Raw genomic sequence first — 24,510 nt, forward strand, 5'->3', positions numbered from 1 at the left:
TGGGTGGAACGTTAGAAAGTCAGCATTCAGAAGCCACTCCAAGACCAATGAGCAACTTCGGTATTGTAACTTAAGCTGCTGCAGATGGCCAGTGTTAACAGCTAAGCCAATCAGGAAGACTGCAAAAATCATTACTTATTGACCAACACGGCTGGAAAGTATGCCTGTGATGTGACAGCAAGTTACATTTATATATCACCTTCAATGCAGGAAAACATCCCAAGGAGTGTTTTTGTCATTCATAGGATGAGGATGTTGCTGGCTAGGCCAGCATTTATTGGCCATCCTAATGGCAGTTAAGAGTCAACAACTTTGCTGTGGGTCTGGAGTCACATGTAGGCCAGACCAGGTAAGTATGGCTGTTTCCTTCCCTAAAGGACATCAGTGAACCAGATGGGATTTTCTCTGAAAACCAACAGTGTCAGAAAGCAAAAACGTACACCGAGCCAGATTAGAGCACGTGGCCGAAAAGTGGACCAAAGAGGTCGGCTTTAAGTAGCAGTTAATTAAAGGTGGAAAGAGAGATGTGAGGAGAGAATTCCAGTGCTTGGACCCAGGCAACTGAAGATATGGCCGTCAGTCGCGAAATGATCAAACCTGGGCATACCTGAGGGCAGAATTGGAGATGCATAGATATTTTGGTGGATTCTAGGACTGGAGGAGATTACAGAGGAGGGAAGAGGCAAAGATTACTGTAGGATTTGAACTCCAGACAAATCCTGGCATTACTTAGCCAGGAATCTATGTAACTCAGTTAGCACAGGGTAATGGTCAGGTGGGACTTATTGCAAGTTGGGACACAAGCAGCTTTGGAATACATCAAATTTACAAACTGTAATTCGGGAGACACCTGCCAGGAGCAAGTTGAATAATTAAGTCTAGAAATAACAAAGGCATGAAAGAAGGTTTCAGCAGGGAACTGAGGCAGAGACAGTCCAGTAATGACTTTAGTTGTGCATCTCAATTTGGTTGGTAGGGCTCTCACATGGGAGTCATAAGGTCCCACTGCAGAATTCAAGCATGAAAATCTAGGCTGATGTTTCTGTGCAGTAACCAAGGGAGTGTTTCCCTGCTGGAGGTGTTCTTATTTGGATGAAATGTTAAACTTGCACCATGTCAGGTTGAGAGGTGACTTAATTGAGACATATGTTAATCAGAGGGCTAGATATGTTGGACAGTAGGAGCCATTTTCCTTGGGTGGCAATGGCTAATACAAGGGGACATGGATTTAAATTGAGGGGTGATAGATATAGGACAGATGTCAGAGGTAGTTTCTTTACTCAGAGTAGTAGGGGCATGGAACGCACTGGCTCCAACTTGCCAAATTTGAGGGCATTTAAATGGACATTGGACAGGCATATGGATAAGAATGGAATAGCGTAGGTTAAATGGGCTTCAGATTGGTTCAACAGGTCGGCGCAACATCAAGGGCCGAAGAGCCTGTGCTGTGCTGTAACGTTCTATGTTCTAATTCTTTTTTTTTTGATATTGTTACCAGTGTTCTATTTGAAGCTATTCAAAAAAAAGTCTGCCTATCAGATGGGTGTAAAAATTGCGCCACATCACTACTTCAGTGAAAAACAGGGGGGTTATCACTGGTGGCCTGAGCAATATCATTACACTTGTGTTTGTGGGAGCTTGATGGATGGAAATTGGCTGTTGTTTCCCATAATGAAGCAGTTCTCAATCTTCCAAAAATTGTTTGGATCTAAAACACTTTGGGACATCTGGTGGTCAGGGAGAGTACCACATAAATACATGTCTTTTGTTTATATTTTCTCAATACCTAGGTGGAGGAAATTTCTGCTCATCCAGTATTGGAGTTTTAAAAATTAATCATTAACAGGATCTGGGCATTGCTGGCTGGGACAGCATTTATTGCCATCCCTAATTGCCCACAGGGCAGTTAAGAGTTGACCATGTAACTGTGGTTTTGGAATCCTATGTAGACCACACTAGCTGGCAGTTTCTTTCCCTGAAGTGAACCAATGGTTTATTCCTGACAATTGACAATTTTTAATTCCAGGTAATATTTTAGTGGAATTCAAACTCCACCTGCTGTGGCAGGATTCAAACTCAGGTCCCCAGAACATTACCTCTGACTTTGGATTAATAGTCAACAGATAAAACCACTGTGCCATCATGAGTACTGGATGTTGGAGAAACAGTCTGATCATTTAGAGACAGTGGAGGAACTGAGAGAGTGGTGGGGTTTGTGTTGGACGTCATCAGTGTACACATGAAAATTAATCCTGTGGTTTCAGATAGTGTTGATGAGGAGCGGGGGAGGGAGCGAGTAGAGTTTTAAAAATAATTAGAATGGGGCCGTGGACAGATCTTTGGAGGCCACTGTGTGGCAGCAGGGTGAGAAGATATTACAAACAATACTTTAGCTGTGATGAGACAGATTGGAATAAAACTAGGCAAGTGTGGGTCTATCCAGGTAGACAGCAGTGGAAAGTGTTGATCGGTTAAGATGGTCGAGGCTGATAGTTTACCTTTGTGACAGTTGTGTAGCATGTCATTGCAAAATCCACAGTAGGATTGGATGCAAACTATCAGCCCAGATTGGATGATTGTGACTGTGTAAATCACTTGACAGCTTGTGAACGCTATCTAGACCTGAGGTAAAAAGGTACTGGATAGTTAATACCTGTAGGGCTACAATTGTGGAGAAAGTGAGGACTGCAGATGCTGGAGATCAGAGCTGAAAAATGTGTTGCTGGAAAAGCGCAGCAGATCAGGCAGCATCCAAGGAGCAGGGGAATCGACGTTTCGGGCATCCTGAAGTAGGGCTTATGCCCGAAACGTCGATTCTCCTGCTCCTTGGATGCTGCCTGACCTGCTGCGCTTTTCCAGCAACACATTTTTCAGGGTTACAATTGTGCAGAGTTGGGGGAATATCAGTGCAGTCTACTTTCCCATACCTGGAGCCTCTTGTCAGACAACACTGTGGAGTAAAGGCAGGCTGGAAGAGGAAGAGGGGAGAGTGAACTAGATGCATTCCTGTGGTATTGCATGTTCGGCATTATATTGATTTTAAAACTACTAATTCATCACATTGCAGAAGAGCTATTTCTCATGGGAACTATATTGTTAACAGACTCGAGCAGCCCGTCAGCTGTTGGAAAGGATACAGTCGTCTGGCCTAGACTCCCGACTCGATGCTCTGAAAGAGCTGGCAAAACTTTCTGCTGATGCCACCTTCGCCACTGAGTTTATCAACATGGAAGGAATTTTCATCCTCACTCTCCTGGTGGAAAGTGGAACCAAGTTAGTGCTAGTGTTTTATATTAAAAAAAAATAGATTCTTTAAATGGTTGCAAAGTTCAGGACTTGGACTTCAGTTATGTAGATAAACTGAAGAAACGGCAATTGTTTTTCTTTCAAAGATTAAAAGTAGGTTTAATGGAGGGACTTGGATCAAGTAAATAAAGAAACATGTTGCCGCTGTGAGGAGGCACTGATTTAAGATGACTGAAAGTGTGGATCTGAGGAATTTGTAATATATTTGGATATCATAATCCTGAATGCACTGCCTGGAAGGGCAGAAGAAGTATTCAGCAGTCATTTTCAGAAGAGGTTTGGATAAGTATTTGATAAAAAAAAGCCCTGTGCAGAGCTGTGACAAAAAAGCAGTGGAGTAGGACTAAACAAACAGCTCTTTTTAAAACAGCCAGCGCATGCTGAAGAAGTCATATTAGACTTGAAACATTAACTCTATTTGTCTCTCCACAGATGCTTCTAGATTCTCTACTGACCTGCACTTTTTATTTAACATAGGATTGGTTGACCTCCTTATGTGCTGTGAATGTTTATTGAGTAAAATGGGTTTGGTAGTATTTCAAAGATTTTGGAAACCACATGTAGCACATCATGCACCAAGAAGTTCAACACCTCACTTCATGTTTTGAAAGTATCTCTCCAAGATACTGTCAAAAGTGCTCATTGCTGTACAGTGTAAATTTCCTCTGCCTACTACAGCGTCCACGTCCATAATCCATGTTCTCTGTGATGCCTCACCCCAGGGTTGTCTGGGAAGCAGAAAACAGCCATCTGTTTATGACCATTGACTCTCTATCGCTGCTGTGAGAGAGTTTTTACCAAGTGCAGGGAAGATGAACTGTTCGATGTAATAAAGTAAAATGTGAGACGGCTGGCTAACTGGAGAGCAGAGCTATTTCAGTCTGTGAAATGCGAATAGTTAATATTGTGCATTTTGTATTTCTGGCCTGTGCTAATACTTATCAGTTATCTTCATTTTGTGTTTTACTTCCAGCAACTTACTGGATAAATTCAGGTAAACCTTGTTCTTGTGTGAAATGTTTGAAACAGGAGTGGCTGACGGCTTCATCCCCATTGGATAACCATTTGTGCCAACATTAAATAATGCCCCATTGCTTTTAGGTAATTGGCAACATGTAGAGTGAACCAAGATCATTAACAGCCATCTTCCTTGCTTGTTCGGCCTCACACGTCATTTTGTATTGTGATGGACGCCTGCTCATCGCCTGTACCTATTGGACTGTTTTATTTATTGGTCGGTTTGCTTTTCTGTCTCGTATCCATGCTCCCCCTTCAGTCTGTCCATAACTGCCTGGAGATCCCTGTCAGTAAAGTGGGTTTTTCAGGACTGCCTTGCCTCCTTTGTAAATATTTGAATTATCTGCTGAGCAGGCTGTTTAACAAGCTGAGTATCGTTTTCATCCTTACTCTGAGAATTAGCAGGTGATTGGGTGGTCCAGTCACAGATACAGTCTGATTGGCTGCTTGGTTGAATGTGATGATGCGAGCTCTAAACATACAGATTCAAGCACAAGTGCCATGTTAATTTCCCTTAATCATGTGCATTTAACACTCTGCTTTGAACAGTTCCTGCCAGTCCTTTGGTGCTTAATCTGAGTGAAGACCCTAATTATTGCCTTGGAAGGTTGATTAAATTCAGTTGCTTAAAATGCTAAAAGGATTCCATAGGGTCGTTACAGTGAAACTGCCTCTGCTGGTAGAGGGGGCATAATCTTCCATTTGGGGTTAGGCCATTCCATGAGTGAATCAAAAGAATCAAACCTTCTTCCCAAGAAATCTCATAGAAATCTGAAGCTTTCTCTCCTAGAATATTGCAGATATTGGGAGTGGTGAGCAGCTTTCTAGCAGAAATGAATAGATTTTTATTAGCTAAGGGTAAACGTAAAGCAAGTGGACACAAATCAATCATGATTTAATTGAATGGCAGAGCAAGCTTAAGACATTAAAAGGCGCTGCCTCTTCCTAATACTTCTATTAAATAGTGACAAATCCCTAGGAACTTGCAGTTTCCATCCACTGGTGTTCAAGGAACTGGGGAGCACATTGTAGACACTCTACCTATAATCCTTCAAGAGTTCACTAGATATGGGAGTTGTCCCTCTGGATTGGAAAATTACAAAGTCATTTAGCTTTTGAAGAAGGGCAAAAGAGGAAAACTAAGAAATCACAGACCAATTAGCCTAACTTTGATGGTGAGGTCATTATTAGCCCCTGTAATTACTTAAGCACTTTAGTAGGAAAAATAGAGGTGGAGTAGAGGAAGAATAGACCATTTTCGAAATGGAGAAAGGCTTCAGAAATCTGAGAATTCAGAGTCCAAGTTCAGGATTCTCTTAAGGTTGACATGCAAGTTCAACTGGCAGTTTGGAGGGCAAATGCAATATTAGCAGATGTACTGCTGAGGCTGTATAAGGCTCTGGTCAGACCGCATTTGGAATATTGTGAGCAGTTGCGGGCTCTAGGTCTGTACCTGATGGAGTTTAGAAGGCTGAGGGAGGATCTGATGGAAATGTACAGAATACTGAGAGGCCTGAATAGAATGGATGTGGATAAGATGTTTCCACTAGTAAGAAAGACTAGGACCCAAGGGCACAGCCTCAGAGTTAAGGGACAACCCTTTAGATGAGGAGGAATTTCTTCAGGCAGAGGACAGTTAATCTGTGATATTCCTTGCTGCAGAAGGCTAAATCACCTGAGTGTATTTAACACCAAGATAGATAAGCTCTTGATTAGTATGGCGATCAAGGGTTGCCGGGAGAAAGCATGAGTGTGGGGCTGAAAAACATATCAGCCAAACGGTGAAGAAGACTTGATGGACCAAATTGCAAAATTCTGCTTCTGCGCCTTACGGGTGGGGTACCTGAATACCTTGAACATGACTGGTCAGTCATGCCTGACAAACTTCATTGAATTCTTTGAAGGGGTGACTAAGGTGGTGGACAGGGGGATATCTATGGATGTTTATATGGACTTCCAGAAGGCACCTAATGAAATCCCATTTAAGAGACTGCTAACTAAGGTAAAAACTCACAGTGCTAAGGGCAAATTACTGACCTGACTTGGAAATTGGTTGAGTGGCAAGCAACAGAAAGTAGAGTTAATGGGTAGGTAATCGAATTGGCACAATGTGACCAGTGGTGTCCCACAAGGATTTGTATTAGGGTCTTAGTTATTTATATTATTCATTAATGACTTAGATATTGGCATAGGTAATAATGTATCCAAATTTGCTGTGGACACAAAGTTAGGTAGCATTGTAGACCATTTAGATAGTTTATCAATATCCCTTTGTAATTTTAAGCTAAGTGACTGAACAAAACTGTAGCAGATGGTGTTAAGTAAAGCAAACATGAGGTGATCCATTTTGGACCGAGAAAGGATAGATCAGGATACTTTTGAGATGGTATGAAGTTAAATGCAGTGGATGTCCAAAGAGACTGGGGAGCTCAGGTGCATAGATCTTTAAAATGTCACAAAGCAGTACAGAAAATAATCAAGAAAGCTAATGGAATACTGACCTTTATATTGGGAGGACTGGAGTACAGGATACAGAAGTTATGCTGCAGTTATACAAAATCTTAGTTAGACCCCACTTTGGAGTACTCTGAGTAGATCAGGTCACCACACCTTAAGGAGGATAAATTGGCCTTGGACAATGTAGGTTTACAAGAAAGATATCAGGGGTTAAGTTATGAGGAGTGATTACACAAATTAGGCCTGTTTTCTCTCGGATTTAGAAGACTATGGGGTGATTTGACCAATGTTTTCATGATATTAACGGGAAAACAGGGTAGCTAAACTATTTCCATCTTACATGGATTTATGCAGTTTTTGAGCAAAATAAATTGTAATTCTGCAAGTACAAATTCACCCCACAAAAATTTGTGTGTGCTTATGCAGGAGAGAACAAGTCAGTGTGTGCATGTGGGTATGTGCGTGGGGGTGTGAGTATCTGTGACAGAGCTTATGTACATGTACGTGTGTGAGTGTGATGGGGTATAAGTCTGTGAGAGTGTGGGGAGAGTATGAGAGAGGGTCTGCGCGAGTGTGTGGGACCCCACACTCACACCCACACATGCAGCCTCTCACAGACTTCTATCCCATTACACTTGCACCCACACACACACCCACATGCACACACTCACTCAGTCTCCCCTGCACATGCTCACACACATAAGTTTGTGGGGTGAATTTGTACTTGTAGAATTACATTTTATTTTGCTTAAAAACTGCATAAATCCATGTAAGATTCTATAAATCCCACTTTAGAAATAGAATCAGTCTGACCTAACATTGGGACACAGATAGACTTTAACTTCACACCTTTAATAAATTATCTGAGCTGAGATGGCACCTATTGTAAAAGCTATCTTGAGAATGTGACATTAAAAAAGTTCTGGGATTTACATATGAAGGAACCAAAATTAACATGATCATTCTAAAAGATGAAAGACTTAAGCTAAATTTGTTTAATATTACATTCCATGACACTGCAATCCTGTACCTCTAAATTCTGTGTCTTACGATTCTGCTCCACAACACCTGATGAAGGAGCAGTGCTCCAAAAGCTAGTGCTTCCAAATAAACCTGTTGGACTATAACCTGGTGTTGTGTGATTTTTAACTTTGTCCACCCCAGTCCAACACCGTCACCTCCAAATCATAATATATTTCAGGCTAGGTATTCAGTGGCACCCCAAGATTTGGAAAAACTGTTCACTTGGGCACAGGATGGACACAGTTATTGATGTTTCCATCATTTGAGCAGTGTGTGTCCTAGTCTGTAAACATGAGCTGGCGTTCTCTGTACTGACCTATTGAACCACCTGTTTCCCTGCAGTTTTGGCGAGATGCTGGCCTTCACACTGACCGCATTCCTGGAGCTTATGGATCATGGGATTGTCTCGTGGGATATGATCTCCACTGCCTTCATCAAACAGGTCAGGAGAGAGACAGACTAACAAGCAAATGTCTGTGGTATCCTCCTCCCATTCAGGTCTCTGCCCTTTATGTCCTCCTGAATGAAACAGACACGATTCCTCATCAGCTGTCTAGAACTCTTTTGGTATCTAGGATCTGTTATCAAATGGTATGGATCATTGTTCTTAGCTCTGCTCTATTGTTAAAAGGAGAGACTTGCATTTTTTATAGTGTCTTTTACAACCTCAGTGTCTCAAGGCAGAGGCTGAAAAGGCTGTTTTCCGTGGAGTGTTGGAGGCTGAGGGCTGATCTTACAGAGGTTTATGAAATCACAAGGGGCATGGGATGGGGGGAGTCCAAAACTAGAGGGCATAAGTTTAAGGTGACACGGGAAAGATTTAAAAGGGATGAAAAGGTTAACTTTTTTCATGCAGAAGGTGGTAAGTGTGTGGAATGAGCTTCCAGAGGAAGTGGTGGAGGCTGGTACAATTACAACATTTAAAAGGCATCTGGATGGGTATATGAATAGGAAAGGTTTTGAGGGAAAGGGACCAAATGCTGGAAAATAGGACTAGATTAATTTAGGATATCGGGTCAGCATAGACAAGTTTGACCGAAGGGCCTGTTTCCTTGCTATACAGCTCATTGACTCTAAGTTGCAGCCAGTCAAATACATATGAATTACAGCCATCTTTCCAATCTAGGAACCACTGCAAATAAAAAGGCCCCAAGTCAAATGACCGGCTAATCAGTGTTTGTGATGTTGGTTGAGGTATAAACGTTGGCCAGGACACCATGGAAATTAGCAATCAGCAACAACCCTGGCCTTGCCAATGACACCCATATCCCATGAGAGAATAAATTTAAAATACTTCAGAATCCTGCATATTTTAATGAGGTCAGCTCCCATTCTTCTAAACTGCAAATAATATGGACCCCTGTCCACTCAGCATTGCATTGTGGGACATTTCCTTCATCCCAGGGACCACTTCAGTGATTAATCACTGACCTACCTCCAAGTGTATCCTTCCTTCAGTATGAAGTTATAAATCACGCAACACCAGGTTGTAGACCAACAGGTTTATTTGGAAGCACTAGATTTCGAGGTGTAGCCTCTTCATCAGGTGATTGTGGAACAGTGATGAAGAGGCTGGGCCTTGGAAGCTGGTGCTTCCAAATAAACCTGCTGGACTATAATCTGGTGTTGTGATTTTTACCTCTGTCCACCCCAATCCAACAACGGCTCCTCCACGTCATTCCTTCAGTATGAAGACCAGAATTACACACAGTGCCCAGATGTTTACTCACCAAAGCCCTGTATGATTGTAGCCAAACCTTATTCTTGCACAATACTTCATTGCCAGTCCAATAAAGACAAACTTTCCATTTTCTGTTCAAGTTGTTGGATTTACCTGTATGCTAACTTTGTGTTCCTTATATAAGCATATCCAAGTCCTTTTGAACATTAACATGTACAAGTTTCACAACTTCTTGAGTAAATGACCTCATACTTGCCCATCATCTGCCATGTTGTTGCCCAGTTAACCTGTCTATATCTTATTGCAGCCTCTTTTGTTCACCTCTTAGCTTACCTTTTTATCTACTTTTTGACTATATAAAGCCAATGTGTCCAAATTTGCCATCTGTTGATTTTTAAATCTCAAATATAAACAGTGAATAGATCCAATCCCAGAAGTAATTGTTGTAACACTCTACTGGTCACAGCCTACTGCGGTCTGGTGCCTGACCATCAGCTGGCAAATGGATAGTCATTGCAAATTGAATTATTTAGTGAAAAGGCACAGAACTGATCAGATTTCTAATGGAAATGTTTGTAGCTGAATTAAGGTGGTGAGGCAGGGTTTTGAATGATTATTTATCTTGCTAGTTCGATACATCTTTTCACCATGTATTTGTTTATTCGTGAACTCCTCCATTGTGAATACTGTGTGTATGTGTATGTAATGGAGGGTGTGATGTTGGTGTGTAGACATTATAAGGCTTTGCTACAGCCAGCACGATTTATCCATTCCACATGTGATATTGAAAAGTAATTTTCTGTCTCTCCTCTCAGAACTTGTCAGGCCTAAGCTGGATGGTGTAATGGACTAGGCCCTTTCACTTGCGTGCCTTGATCCAAATTACATTGTGCACAAACCAAGAAAATTCCCAGTTTAGGCACCGAGATCTATGACACAGGGAAAAGGCCTTTGAGTTTGCACCATTCAAACCACATAACTATTCTAATCCCTTTTTCCAGCCCTTGCCCCATAGCCTTGCATTCTTTGGCATCGCAAATAGAATCATAGTGACATAGAGATGAACAGCATGGAAACAGACCCTTCGGTCCAACTAAATACTTATTAAATGTTCTGAGAATTTATGCCTCTATCACCCTCTTACAGAGTTTCAGATTTCTCCTACCCTCTGTGTGAAAATGTTTTTCCTCACATCCACTCCAGACCTCCTGCCACTATCTTTAAAGCTGTGCCCCCGGTCATTTGTTCCCTCCGCTAAGTTGAAAAGTTCCTTCCTATATACCCTCTCCGTACCCCTCCATAATTTTATACATCTCAAGCATTTCCTCCCTCCATCTCCTCTGCTCAGAGGAAACCAACACTTGTCTGTCCAATCTCTCTTCATAGCTAAACTCTCCAGGCCAGGCAACGTCCTGGTAAATCCGTCTCCAGTGCCTTCACATCCCTCCTATAATGTGGATTCCAGAACTGCATGCTCCAGCTGTGGCCTAACCAACATTTTATACATTTCCACCATAATCTCCCTGCTGTTAAACTGTATGCTCAGCTAATAAAGGCAAATATCCCAAATGACTTCTAAACCACCTTATGTACCTGCCCAATACCTAAAGGAGCTGGTAAACATGCAAACCAAGGTCTCACTGATTCTCTCTCTTTCCCAGGGTCCTACTGTTCACCATTGTTTGTCCTTCCCAAGTGTGTCACCTTGCACTTATGTAGAGCCCATTTGTGATAATAGAAGAGCATTCTTTAGAGTCCAGAAGTCTGCTGGAGCGATAAATGGATAATTGTTTGCACTTATGCAAGAGCAGGTTGTTCTGTAATTGGAATTGAGATGCATTGTTGGCACGGGAGACATTTCCTGTGCACCGACCCAGGTCAAAAAACATCTTTGGAGTTCTTCATACTGACCTTGAATCTCAAACAGAGGTACTTTGTTCCTTTTGTACCACACCATGATAAGCACAGTTTTTTTAAAAATATACTTTGCTGTAAGATGAGCTGGAACTGGCAATGTGCCAGATCCAGGAGAGCCTTGAACTCAACACTAGTGATACAAATAAAAGACTTGCATTTACACAGCATCTTTCATGACTATAGGATTTACCAAAACACTTCGCATTCAACAAAGTGTAATAACTCCCCTTCTTCAAAGTCTTACTGTGGGACTTTTTATCGGAGAGGACAGCTAGGCCTTGGTTTAATGTCCTCATTGAAAGCGGGCACCTCTGACAGTGCAGCACACCCTCAGTAGCACTCTAGACTGTTAGCCGAGATTATTGCACTTAAGTGGATCTTCCAACTCCAGTGTAAGTGATTTTCCCACAATGGAGCCTTTACGTTTAGAAACCAATAACGTTTGAGTTCTGGACAGGAAGTTCAAAAAGAAGGAAGTGATAAAAGGAGGCTGAAGAAAAATTATCAGAAGCAGATATTTGACAGTTAGAATGAAAAGGTAATAATTGGCTGAGGGAGATGTGAAGTAAATAAAATCTTCTGAATAAAAAGCTCCCTTGGTTTATGTATGTGACAGCTGTAGCTCAGATATTAAGAATTTCGCCCGAGTCAAAAATTGTGGATTTGATTCCCAAACTAGAATCGAGCACAAAAGAATCTAGACTAATGCTTTATGTAATACTTGGGAGCGTTGCATGATTTGAAATGCCATCTTTTAGATAAGGCATCAAACGTACTCCACCTTCCTATCAGCATCATAAAATGATCTGATCTGATCATGATCACGATCACATTGCTGTTTGTAAGAATTTACTCTGTGCAACTTACTTCCACATTTCCTTTGTTATGGCAGTGACTCAATTTCCAAAGTACTTCTGTGATGACAAACAAAGTTCAGCCCCGCCAAATGTTAAGTAATACATTGTGATTGGAAGAAATGAGCGGTCACATATCACTTGGGAGATGACCGTCTATGGGCTGAAAATCAATGAGATCTGAGTACAAATTCATTAGTGACTAAAAGCTGTGTCACAGGTTAGCAAGGGCATGAAACCACAGGCAAGCTAGTGGTATTGTGGTAATTTCAGTCTTCGAGTTAGACCATGGTTATGCTGTGGGGACACCGACTCAAATCCCATCACAGGAATGTAATGGAATTTACATTCAGTAAATCCAATCTGGATTATAAAGCTAGGGAAGGAAGTCTCCAATTCTTACTGGATCTATGATTCCAGACCTACAGTAATGTGAAATGGATTAGTGCTGAAGGCCAGTTAGGGAATGGAGAACAAATGCTGGCTTTACCAGTGATGTCCATATCTCAAGGAAGGATAAAAGAGGAAGGAATAAAAACAAACCAATCATCAGGTTTTATCTCTAGAGGGATAAGTTGTGTAAAAGTAGAGAGTTCATGCTAAGCTCTGTGTTGAGCTTTGGTTAGACTTCACTTACTGTGTGCAGCTGTGTTTACCATATTGTTGAAGAGGGTGGAAAGTGCAGAGAAAATTTCCAAAGAAGACAGCAGCAATATCTCTTAGTATATCAGCCTGGGTCTCTTCTGTCAAAAGGAAGACTGAAGGGTGACTGAATAGAGGTCTTTCAAATGAAAATATTCAGAATTTTAGTGAATATGGACAGAATATTTTCTCTTGTTTGGGGAAAGCAGAACTTGAAAGCTATTAATATTTTAAAGAAAAAGCCACCAAGAAATTCAGTAGGGTATTCAGCATAACTAGGAGAAAGTGAGTACTGCAGATGCGAATGGGCTGATGAAGGGCTTATTCCTGAAACATCAATTCTCCTGCTTCTCGGATGCTGCCTGACCTGCTGTGCTTTTCCAGCACCACACTCTCGACACTATTCAGCGTAGCTGTTTACCCAGAGGATGGTGAGAATGTGGAATGTGTTACCACAGGAGGTGTTTGATATAAAGGTTTGTGTGATGCAGGCATTGTGAACACTGCAGTGATTGAAACAACTATCAAGGGATCTCCCTGCTGAACATCATGAGAAAAGTAGTTGCCTGTGTTGCCGTTGTCAGACTGCAGATCCTGGCTGAAGCATCTGCCTTAAAGTCCATGACTCTGTCAGACCCGGGAGGTCTACAATCGACCTGATCGTCACAGTCCAGTAGCTGGAAGTGAAATGCCATGAACAAAAGAGACAGCTAAACATCATCTTCATCAGTCCCACCAAGACAATCAACTACATGAACAAGGGTAATCCAATTAAGCTGCTGGAGAAAATAGGCTGCCTGCAGTAATTCCTCAATGTGATCTCCTATTTCCATGACGACGTGATAGTCAAGGTCTGCTATAACAGCAACAGATTTGTCCTACTGGTCGAACAGGATGGTGTTCTGACACTTAGTCTCTTTGGGATGTAAGTCTTACTACCTTCAGGTCATTTCCAGGTTGTGTCTACTCATAGATCAGAACTGACAGAAAGGTATTCAGTCTCACTCACCTGAGATCCAAGTCATATTCAAAGTTGCTTCACTCTGATGCTGCAGCAACACTCCACACCGAGGGTCACACACGGTGACAGATGGACAGACTCTGCCACCCACCTCCCCCCCCCCCCCCCCCCCCCAAAATTTGCTAAGAGTTTAATTTGACCCTCAGCATCAGGAAGACAAATGTCCTGGTCCAGGATGTTACCATTCCGCCATCTACCAGCACTGACCATGTGGTGCTGGAGTTAGTGGATTATTCCACATATGTAGGCTCCACAATCTCCAGCAATCTGTCACTTGAGGCTGAAATGATCACACACATTACCAAAAGCTGCAGCTATGTCTGAGCTGAGTGAGAGTGTGGAACAATAGCAAGCTGACTGAGAATGGTATATTGTAAGACAAGGTGTCTGGGTAATAAATGATCTGTAGGACAAAAGTCTGAACAATTTCCATTCTCAGTGTCCCCAACAAATCCTCAGTATCTCTTTGCCGGACAAGGGAACTGACTTTGAGGTCCCTTAGAATGTGTTAATTTCATCAACATCCACTCATTGTTAAGCTAATGATGTAGACACTGGCTCAATCACGTTCACTAGAACACTGATGGCTATTTGCCTAAAGACTTTCTGCCCAGTGACCTGGCTATTGGGTCATGACCCCATGAGTGTCCAAGTCTCCACTACACGGTCACAGACAAGTGAGATCTGACAAAGGCAGACGTTGATGATTGGGAGACGCTCAGTGAGGGCCAGGACTTCCTGTAGGCTGACTGCCTGGGAGGGAGTAGAATGAGGTGAGCAGATTGGGAAGAGGAGCTGGGGGAAACAGAGGCCATTTTCTACCTGCCTGGGTAGGTACACTGTCCCTCTGCAGGAAATGTGGCCACTCCAGAGTGGGAATCCTGGGATACAGCAGGCGGTGCTTTATGTGGAGTTTACCATCACAGCAAAGATCATTGTCTTGTAAGACAGAAGGCTGCCACCACCAAGGTGAAGCAAGACAGGAAGAACAATGGAATTGGGAATACAGCTTTACAATGGTGGATTTAGATGAGGAAATGACAGGAGGTCTGAATGCAGCTGAAATGCTAGCATGGAGTAGTTGGGCTGAATGGCACAGAAGCTGAATATGTATCCTGTTGTATCATTGTTGGAAAGCAGTTTGAGGTGTCGCAGGGTCTATGATAGTCAGTGTCTAAATAAGGGGCCACTTTTTCCTTCCTTGTTTTAAAAATGGGAAATAGTTTAATGTCTGAGCAAGTGACCCCAGTGAAAGAAGCCCCTGTCAAGCGTTTAACCTCAAAGTTTGTAGCTTTCTTCTGGAGTATTTCAGTTCCTATCTGCGGTGACACAAAGATCGCTGAGCCTGGACTGAATCCCAGACTCTATCCCGTGGGAAACTCCAATGTTGACTTTAGCCAAGAAATCTTTCCCACAGCTCAGAGGCCTCTTGCAAGGACACTTACATGGCACAAAGCCACTGTGTTGAACTCCTTTCTTTTTACTGTGTCACACACCATTGCCCAGGACTGGAGGCATTCACTGGACTGTCAGGACAAACCCCCTGAAATAAAAAGGGAGAAAAATAAAATTAGAAATGCTAGAAAACAGAGAAATAAAAACAGTAGAAAAATACATCTTCAACTCCAGTCATGTTGAGAATATAGGTTAATGTTCCAGTATAGTCCCCATCTATGAACTATTTTCAAAGTCAAAATGGAGTTAAAAGTAATATTAACTATTTATTGTCTGTTGGGAGAGGAGGAGAATGAGGTGTGTGCTTTTTGAAGATTTTGATATTGGTCTCCTCCCAAACCTTAAACACATTTTGCAATCAGTTTCCACAGCACTAGGTCAATCTAGTCTGTCCTCATTTCAATCTCTGATTATAGCTTTCTCGAAACTTCTATATTCCTTTTCCTCAAGCTGTTATGTAATTCTCTTCTTTTCAAACAAAAATGACTGGTGAAGAATTGGTGCTTCTAAGACAGTGGAGGAGGAGGAAGCAGCGAGGGAAAAAGTGAATGAATGCTTTCTCCCACTGAGTTGTGTTGAGAGGTGTGTGTGTGTGTGTGTGTGTGTGTGTGTGTGCGCGCACGCGGTGTGTGTGTGTGTGTGTGTGTGTCTCTTTTTCTCTCTGCCTTTATTGTATTCTGACTCTTCTAGCTTTTTCTCACTATAGATCTCACTTCTGCTGTCACATTCCTTGTTCTTCACTTTTGATCCCATCTTCCTATTTCTGTCTTTTTTGTTAAACCATTTTTTGCTCATTCTGCTTCTGCTCAGCATTCTTTCATGCCTTTCTATCTTGTGTTTTCTCTCTCTCTCGTTCTTCCCCCATCACAATTAACTACTAAATCTCTCTCAAGTTCTCCTCCTTCTCAGTCTCTCCTCTTGCATTCTCTGATCGTTCTCTCCTGTCTGTCCAGTGCTATCCCTCACTGTGAGATTGTGGGGATATTAGAAGGTGGGAGACCCCTTATTATGAGAATTGGGTCACACTGAAGCAGAATGCTGAGGTTTGTGGGTTTGATGGAACGTGCTGAGTTGTTTAATTAAATCAGCCTTGCCTGTTCTAATTAGCACATACAAATGTGACTATTGCTGTCTGACAAGATTGTTCCTGCTCTTAGCTCCTGGATTTTGGATCGTAATGATTTTTTTTTCTCAATGGCGTGGGGAAGGGGTGTTGGCTGGGGAGTGGAATCCCTGAATAAGACAGATCCCTGCTATTGGGTTACAAAAAGAATGACTGTTCTATCTTTAAGCAGCTGCAGCAGGATGAGAGGATTACAGACCTTTCTGTTCTTGTGAAGAAATGTGTATATTTATGCAGCACCTTCTCACTTTTCTGAAACCAATATTTCCCTTTGCATGGAAAAAAAACCCCATCTTGAACTGTGCTGGTTTATAGACCACCACTGCAGCCATTTTGTGCACAGAATGATCCTGCAGACAATAATAAGCTGAACGATGACTTATTGGTAACTAGTGGCATGGGAGAGGAGGGCCTAAAGCTGCTCTGAATCTACAGTGCTGATGAATTGGGTGCTTCAGACACAGGACATTCCAGACCCCATACCCCACTTCCCACCTCAGCCGAGCAGTGCCCTTGACTCAGCTTGGGTGAGGGCTTTTGCCTGAAACGTCTATTTTCCTGCTCCTCGGATGCTGCCTGACCTGCTGTGCTTTTCCAGCACCACTCTGATCTAAACTCTGGTTTCCAGCATCTGCAGTCCTCACTTTTTTGCCTACTCAGCTTGGGTGAGTCATGCCCTGGTTCAGTCTGATCAGTGCGGGGCCATCCCAAACTCCGCTGGAGAACCTGGTTTATACAAATCACTTCTTCTTAGAATCTCTGCAGTGCGGAAGCAGGCCATTCGGCCCATTGAGTCCACACTGACCCTCCGAAGATCATCCCACCCAGACCCGTATCTCCCTCCCACCCCCCCCACCCCACCCAATCCCTGTAGCCCTGTATTTCTCATGTCTAACCCATCTAGCCAGCACATTCCTGTACACTATGCAATTTCCCATGGCCAGTCCACCTAATCTGCTTGGCTTTAGACTGTGGAAGCAAACCAGAGGACTCGGAGGAAACCCACGCAGTCAAGGGGAGAATGTGCAAATTTCACACAGACAGTTGCTCGAGGGTGGAATTGAACCAGGGTCCCTAGCACTGTGAGGCAGCAGTGCTAACCACTGAGCCACTGTGCTGCCCTTTTGCTGCAGTAGGCAGGTGGCATGTGACACTCTGAATTGTTTTTGAGAGGAAGTGGTGGGCTGTCTTTCTTCCCAGCACAGGTCTATTTGTAAACATTCTTTGTGTTGGTCAGTGTTGTCTTTTGTTGTGTTGACTGGTGTCTCTAAGTCCGGAGATCACAGTTTCAAGTTCCGCTTGAGGTATGAGCACAGACCCAGGCTGATGCAGTCAGTATAGTACGGGGAGAATGCATTGTCGGGGGGGGGGGGGGGGGTCAGCTTTTGCACAGACCCTAAACTAAGGTCCCCCCTGGCCTCTGGGTGGATATTAAAAAAAGATTCTACAGTGTTATCTGAAAAAGAGCAGCTTCTCCTGTGGAGTATTGCTGTGCATGAATTGGCTATCCCTCAAATATGTTCATTAGCTGGAAAAGACTTTGACTTTGTGAGGCTGCGCAGGTTGATATAGAAATGCAAATCCTTCTTTCTCGTCTGTATGTGTGGGCTGATCTCTGACTACTGCACTGATTCCTGTCTGTCTTGGCCTGTGAAAAACAAAATTATCTTTCAAGAGGGACCAGGTGGATGAATCCATCCTTCAAGACCAAATATGTTTTGGCATTGTTACTGCTGCTGTTCAGCATAGCCATGTGGTTAGGTGGTATTTTGTGTACATGATGCAAAACAGCGCCAATGCACATTTGAAGCAGTGGCTAATGTTTGCCTCTGTAAATGTCTCCTGGTTTCATTAGCTCTCATTACTCCTCTCAGTACTGGAGGAGCCTGCTCATAGATTTCCGTGCAAATGATCTAACCTACTAAACAGACTAACCTTTCCATATCTTAACAATTTGCAGTTATGAAATTCAGGAGAAACCGGTAGAAGTATGCATCTTTTACCAAATGGAGACCATTTGGCCCTTTGACTCTGTACTAGCTCTTTGCATGATTGTTTCAAACTAATCCCATTGTCAAATTTTCTTCCCACGTTGTGACCATCTGCCTATGTTTCTGAATACTAAATGGAAACCTTTACCTTGCTCTGGGAGTTGGGCAATTTTGGGACCGATGTTGTTTGCCCATTCTAGACACCTATGTGCTGTTTTAACCAGTGTTTGCTTCCTATTCTGAATGGTGAGTTTCTGTTTTTCTTTTCCACAGATTGCAAGCTATGTCAACCAAACGTCAGTGGATGCTTCCATCCTGCAGCGGTCACTGGCCATTCTGGAGAGCATGGTGTTGAACAGCCAAAGCCTCTACAAGAAAGTGGCAGAGGAGATCACTGTGGGGCAACTCATTGCTCATCTCCAGGTGTAAGTGTTACACAGCTCACTGCTCAACCGCAGCTGTGAGTGTCAGACAGCTCTGCGGAGCTGCACGTGTTTCATTAGAGCTTGAATCCTGAGCAAAACGTTGAAACTGCGCTGCGTCTCTTTGTTTCTTTTTACTGCAGTGAATTGTTTCCTTGTTCTGAAAACTATATTAGAGTAGAATTGACTCATAGCACTGACCTAGTCTCTCAATGAATGGGTGAGATTAGTCAAAGGAAGAGGGGTTGCAGACTTACTGATCCTGAACTGATGAAGCAGTCTAGTAGAGTTGCTAAGAAGCCTCTCTGTCGAATGAGAGAACACTGCCATCTACTGTCAATGTGTGGTTATCATTGCAAAAACACTTCAGATTCAACCCTTTCCCTGTCATCACATGAGAAGGGCAACAAAACAAAATCTGAAATGGCTGTCAAACATTTCCTAGATTAGAATTATAGACTGTAGCACAGAAAGAAGCCAATTGTCCCATTGGGACTGTGATGACTCTTTAACAATCACTCCAGCTACTCCCGGTTATATACGACGCAGTCAGACCAACTCTCAATGGCAATGTTTCAGTTTAAAGATGGCCTTAGCTCACATCTCCTCCTGAAACATGTCAGTAAAGGTTTGGCTCTTGCAAAATGGTGTCTAATCCCGTAGAGTCTTTTTCTCAACCCCTTCCCCTGCCGGTCTGAGGTAGCAATCACAGTCAAAGCTGTGATAATAACACCCGGAGTAAGAGTCAGGCCAGTGGTGAGGTTGAAGGATAAGAACCTGAACAAAATGGAGAGGCTCAGCCTCATCCTTCTAGTACAGAGACCTTCAGGAGAAAAGACTCATTGATTGCCTACCTATAGATATTTTAGTCTCCGTACCTTTGCCCGGCAGATTATTCCAAGCATAAATCAACACGAGTGACAAAGTTCTTCCTAATATCCAAGGAGGAACTGAACTCCAGCACGGCTAGAGAATCTTATGAAGAGAGGTTGACTGAGCTCGGACTTTTTTCATTGGAGAAAAGGAGGAGGAGAGGGGACCTAATTGAGGTAATCAAGATAATGAGAGGCATAGATAGAGTCAATAGCCAGAGACTATTTCCCAGGGCAGAGATGACTAACACGAGGGATCATAGTTTTAAGCTGGTTGGAGGAAAGTATAGAGGGGATGTCAGAGGTGGGTTCTTTACACAGAGAGATGTGAGAGCATGGACTGCATTGCCAGCAGCAGTTGTGGAAGCAAGGTCATTGGGGATATTTAAGAGACTACTGGACATGCATATGGTCACAGAAATTTGAGGGTGCATACATGAGGATCAGTGGTCAGCACAACATCGTGGGCTGAAGGGCCTGTTCTGTGCTGTACTGTTCTATGTTCTATGTTCTAATTGGTGCAGCTTTCACACCAAAGTCCTCTCCCTCCTGATCCTTGTAATGAGCTTGGGAATGCTAGCTTGGCAATTCAAGGCTGATCATAGAATCCCGACAGTGTGGAGAGAGGCCATTTGGCCCAACAAGTCCACACTGAACTGTCTGAAGAGTATACCTCCCAGACCCAACCCCCTACCCTACTACTCTACATTTTCCCTTACTAATGCACATAACCTGCACATCCTGGAATACTATGGGAAATTTAGCATGGCCAGTTCATCTAACCTGCACATCTTTGGATTGTGGGAAGAAACTGGAGCACCCGGAGGAAACTCACGCAGACACTGGGAGAATGTACAAGCTCCACACAGACAGTCGCCTGAGGCTGGAATCGAACCCGGGTCCCAGGCGCTGTACCCAGAACGCTGGGGGAGGAAGAAATGGAGGGCTTGGAAGCCTTCATCATGGCGGATAGAGGTGTATAGGGACTGGATGTCCATGGTGAATCTTTGCTAAGGACCGTTCGTTCATGCTCAGTGAGAGGGAAGTCTGGGGGGATGGTGAAAACATGGCAGGGTGATTAATCTAGAGACCAGAGTAATATTCTGAGGACTTGGGTTCAAATCCTGCCATTGCAGATGGTGGAATTCCAAAATTTAATAAAAATGAGAAGTTTAGAGTTTAGTGATGAAAATGAAACTGTTGCTGATAGTTTGTTCTATTTAAACTGGTTCACTAATGCACTTTAGGGGCAGCAATCCGGTTAGAATTTGGTTTGTACCCCTGTTAAAGAAGTTGGCTTTCTAGCACTCTTACCTCTGATGCAGGAGTTGAGTTGAGCTGTTCAACCTGATGCTTCAGTTTTGGGGAGTACTGTACTGTTCTGAAGTGCTGTCTGGACTGAATGGCCTCCTTCTGCATCATAACGATTCCTTCATTCTTATGGGTGAAACATTAAATGGAGCTCGCCCCTGCCTTTTGTTTTTATGTGAAAGATCTCATGGCATTGATTGGAAGAAGAGCAGGTTATTTCTCATACTGCCTGTCCCAGCATTTAGACCTTGACCAACAGTTTGCTGATGATCCATCACATTGCTGTTTGTTAGTTGCTGGGTAGCCTACACTGATTCCAATTAGCACAATCTTCGCTCCTTACGGAAGGCTTTGAGACACGTTTGTCTTGTAAAAGATGTCAGATAAACTCCTCATCTTCACAAGTTTATGGTCGTGCAACCCTGAGCAAGGTGGCTGGATATCTACAATGATCAAGTTGTTTTTTTTGTATACCTTGATAATGTCCCTACCTCTGGGTCAAAGGTTCTGGTTCACGTCCCACCTCTCACAGAACATATCTGAACAAATAGATTTAAACTATGTATAGAGTACACTGCCGCAGCAGTGTCGGGGTGTTTGAACCCACAGCAATACAGACTCTCGCAGCCAATAATTCCGAACATGCCATTATCCCCACAGATCGAACCAGGAAATCCAGACTTACGCCATTGCGCTGATCAATGCTTTATTCCTGAAAGCACCAGAGGATCGTAGGCAGGTCAGTGTTCTATCTGTCTCTTCACCTGTTTGGGTGGGCAGCTCTTTTTCTGCACTACAATCTCCTCTAAACCCTCTTGCAGCTTGCTTTGTAGTCTCATCTGCTTAAAACATTTTGCATTAGAGTGACTTTGTTGAATGTCATTAAATGCTGTTTTTACTAACTGAGCACTCTGCTGCTCACTGCCATCCATAACCTCTCTCCATTCATTGTAATTCCCTGCTGGTTTTGTCAACTTTGCTTGCAACAGAGCAGCAACTTTTGTTTATCTTGATCCCCCTTGATGTGGTAAAACATTCCCAGGAACTTAATTGGACACATTGACATCAAGCCTTTGGAACAGAATCTGGTCAAAGTCGTAGGTTTCATTGGGCATTTACAAAGGAGGAAGGAAACTGAGTAAAGAAGTTTCGAGATCAGATTTTGGACTTAACAACTATGCAGTGGAAGGCACTTTACTCTGTCAAAGGTGGCCTGGAGGAAGTAGGGAATTGTCAAAAGGGCAAAATTGGATGAATACCAAAAACTCAGATTAATTTTGACTTGGAAGATATTACAGAATCAAATGTGTCAGCTCTTCCTGGGTTATAGCTCCCACCAGCACACAGCCCTCTCCATTTTAACTAGACAGCTGCTGTTTGCCTGTCAGCCTGTGTGGGTGCAGGCACCACTGTGTCCTCTCTTTCATTACCGTCAAATATCACGATATTATCTCCTGATTTTTAACTTCCCAAAATCCCTCTTCATCTGGTGCATCCCAATCAGAGTTCCCCTTAACCTGCTCTGGTCCACTGAAAATATCCCTTTTTTAATCCCCCTTGTCCCTGAACTAGTCTTGTTGAATTTCTCCAGTGCCTATTCAATAACTTTGGCATTCCTCCTCAATGTTAGATGTAGAAAAGACCAGGATGAACAGGAAAAGAAATAACGTGGCATTGTGCTTTTCCCTTGCCCTCTCTGACTCTTCACAAGTGACAATTCCCCTTAGTTAGTTTGTTTGTTTTTTTACTGAACTGTGTCCCAAAAGGCTGCATTAGAATTTATGGCCCTCCTCCAATTGTTTTTAATTAGATTTTCATCCCTCAAAACTATAATAAACGCCCATGATCCTATCAACACCCTAACCGCTCACCTCCACACACACCCACCCCTGTTTGTACTCTTTCCTTTCTGTCATTACTAACCCTATCTCTTCTTGTTGCTGCTCTAACTCATGCTCTGTGGATACGGCCGATTGGTGTTGACGCTATTGCTTTGGGGGTCTCTGCTGTCACCGACAGTCTGTCCTTCCCCCCTCAGAAGGGGAGGAATCTGGTCTCGATCTGCCTTTGACAGTAAGTAATGATAAACGCATGTCATTTCAAACCTTCAATGGGCGATAACATTGAAGAGTTGTCTTCCTTTCTCGAGCCCAACGCACCTCTCAGAAAACAATTGCAAATTGCTTCTGTCCTCATTAGGTAATGGATGCAAAAGAACAGGTGGAAATGGCAACAACGTACACTCCTTCAACACATTAAAACATCCAGATGCACTTCACAGGAGCAATACCAAAGAAGATTTCACCATAAGCACTATAAAGAGATGCTAGAACAGGTTAACAAAAGTTTGGTCAAAGAGATAGGTTTAAGGAGCATCTTAGATGAGGAGAGCAAGGTAGAGAGGTTAATAGAAGGAATTCCAGACCTTAGGATTTAAGTAACGGAAGGTACAGTTGCCAGTTTGGAGCAATTAAAATCGAGGATCCCCAAAATGCTAAAATTGCAAGAGCTTACTTAGTTAGGGAGGGGCAAGAAAATGGAGGAATTTAAACATAAGAATGTAAAATTCCTCACACCACGAGTGCTAGTTGGTGTATGGTTAGAGGGATGAGTGACACTGGCTTCAGACTAACATTTAAGCCCTGCCCTTGTTTGGGTCACATGGCAATAACCATTGACCAACCACGTGCTTTCAAAGTGCCTCAGGAAAGGCATAGAAGCAGACAACTGGACCCAAATGAAAAGAATGAATTATCCATCAAGCAGAGGAAGATTGTGTGAAAGTGTTTAAATTCTGAAGGGGTTTTGACAGAGTAACAGTAGAAAAATTGTTTACACAGAGTCACCTTGAAGATGAATTTTTTTATATGGCAATTTGATGTGATTGCAAAAATGCTGAAGGAATGACAAAAACCAATTCAATAGTAATTGCAAAGTAAAATTGTCTAAATAGTCATAGAGTCAGAGAGATGTATAGCATGGGAACAGAACCTTCAGTCCATGCCGACCAGGTATCCCAACCTAATCCAGTTCCACTTGCCAGGACCCAGCCCATATCCCTCCAAACCCTTCCTATTCATATACGCATCCATAAGTCTTTTAAATGTTGTAATTGTACCAGCCTCCACCACTTTTTTTGGTAGCACATTCCATACACGTACCACCCTCTGAAAAAGTTGCCCCTCAGGTCTCTTTTATATCTTTCCCCTCTCGCCCTAATACTATGCCCTCTAGTTGTGGACTCCCCCACCCCAGGGATAAGACTTTGTTTATTTATCCTACCTATGCCCCTCATGATTTTATAAACCTCCATAAGGTGACCCCTCAGTCTCCAACGCTCCAGAGAAAACAGCCCCAACCTATTTAGCCTCTCCCTATAGCTCAAATCCTCCCACCCTGGCATCATCCTTGTAAATCT

The 24,510-nt window shown here is 42.9% G+C and overlaps 1 protein-coding gene across 1 annotated transcript in view; it reads left to right on the top strand.

Moving 5' to 3' along the window:
* Window positions 1–24,510, top strand: part of LOC122559944 (engulfment and cell motility protein 2-like) — a 110,523-nt gene that overhangs the window by 15,053 nt on the left and 70,960 nt on the right. The window contains exons 4-9 of the mRNA XM_043710054.1: window positions 3,104–3,273; window positions 4,280–4,300; window positions 8,146–8,245; window positions 18,761–18,912; window positions 21,753–21,831; window positions 23,112–23,165. Of these exons, the coding sequence (XP_043565989.1) occupies window positions 3,104–3,273; window positions 4,280–4,300; window positions 8,146–8,245; window positions 18,761–18,912; window positions 21,753–21,831; window positions 23,112–23,165 (576 nt within the window). The remainder of the gene's footprint in view (window positions 1–3,103; window positions 3,274–4,279; window positions 4,301–8,145; window positions 8,246–18,760; window positions 18,913–21,752; window positions 21,832–23,111; window positions 23,166–24,510) is intronic.

The sequence above is a fragment of the Chiloscyllium plagiosum genome, chromosome 20 (genome assembly GCF_004010195.1).
Source record: "Chiloscyllium plagiosum isolate BGI_BamShark_2017 chromosome 20, ASM401019v2, whole genome shotgun sequence".
In the NCBI taxonomy this organism is placed as follows: Eukaryota; Metazoa; Chordata; class Chondrichthyes; order Orectolobiformes; family Hemiscylliidae; genus Chiloscyllium; species Chiloscyllium plagiosum.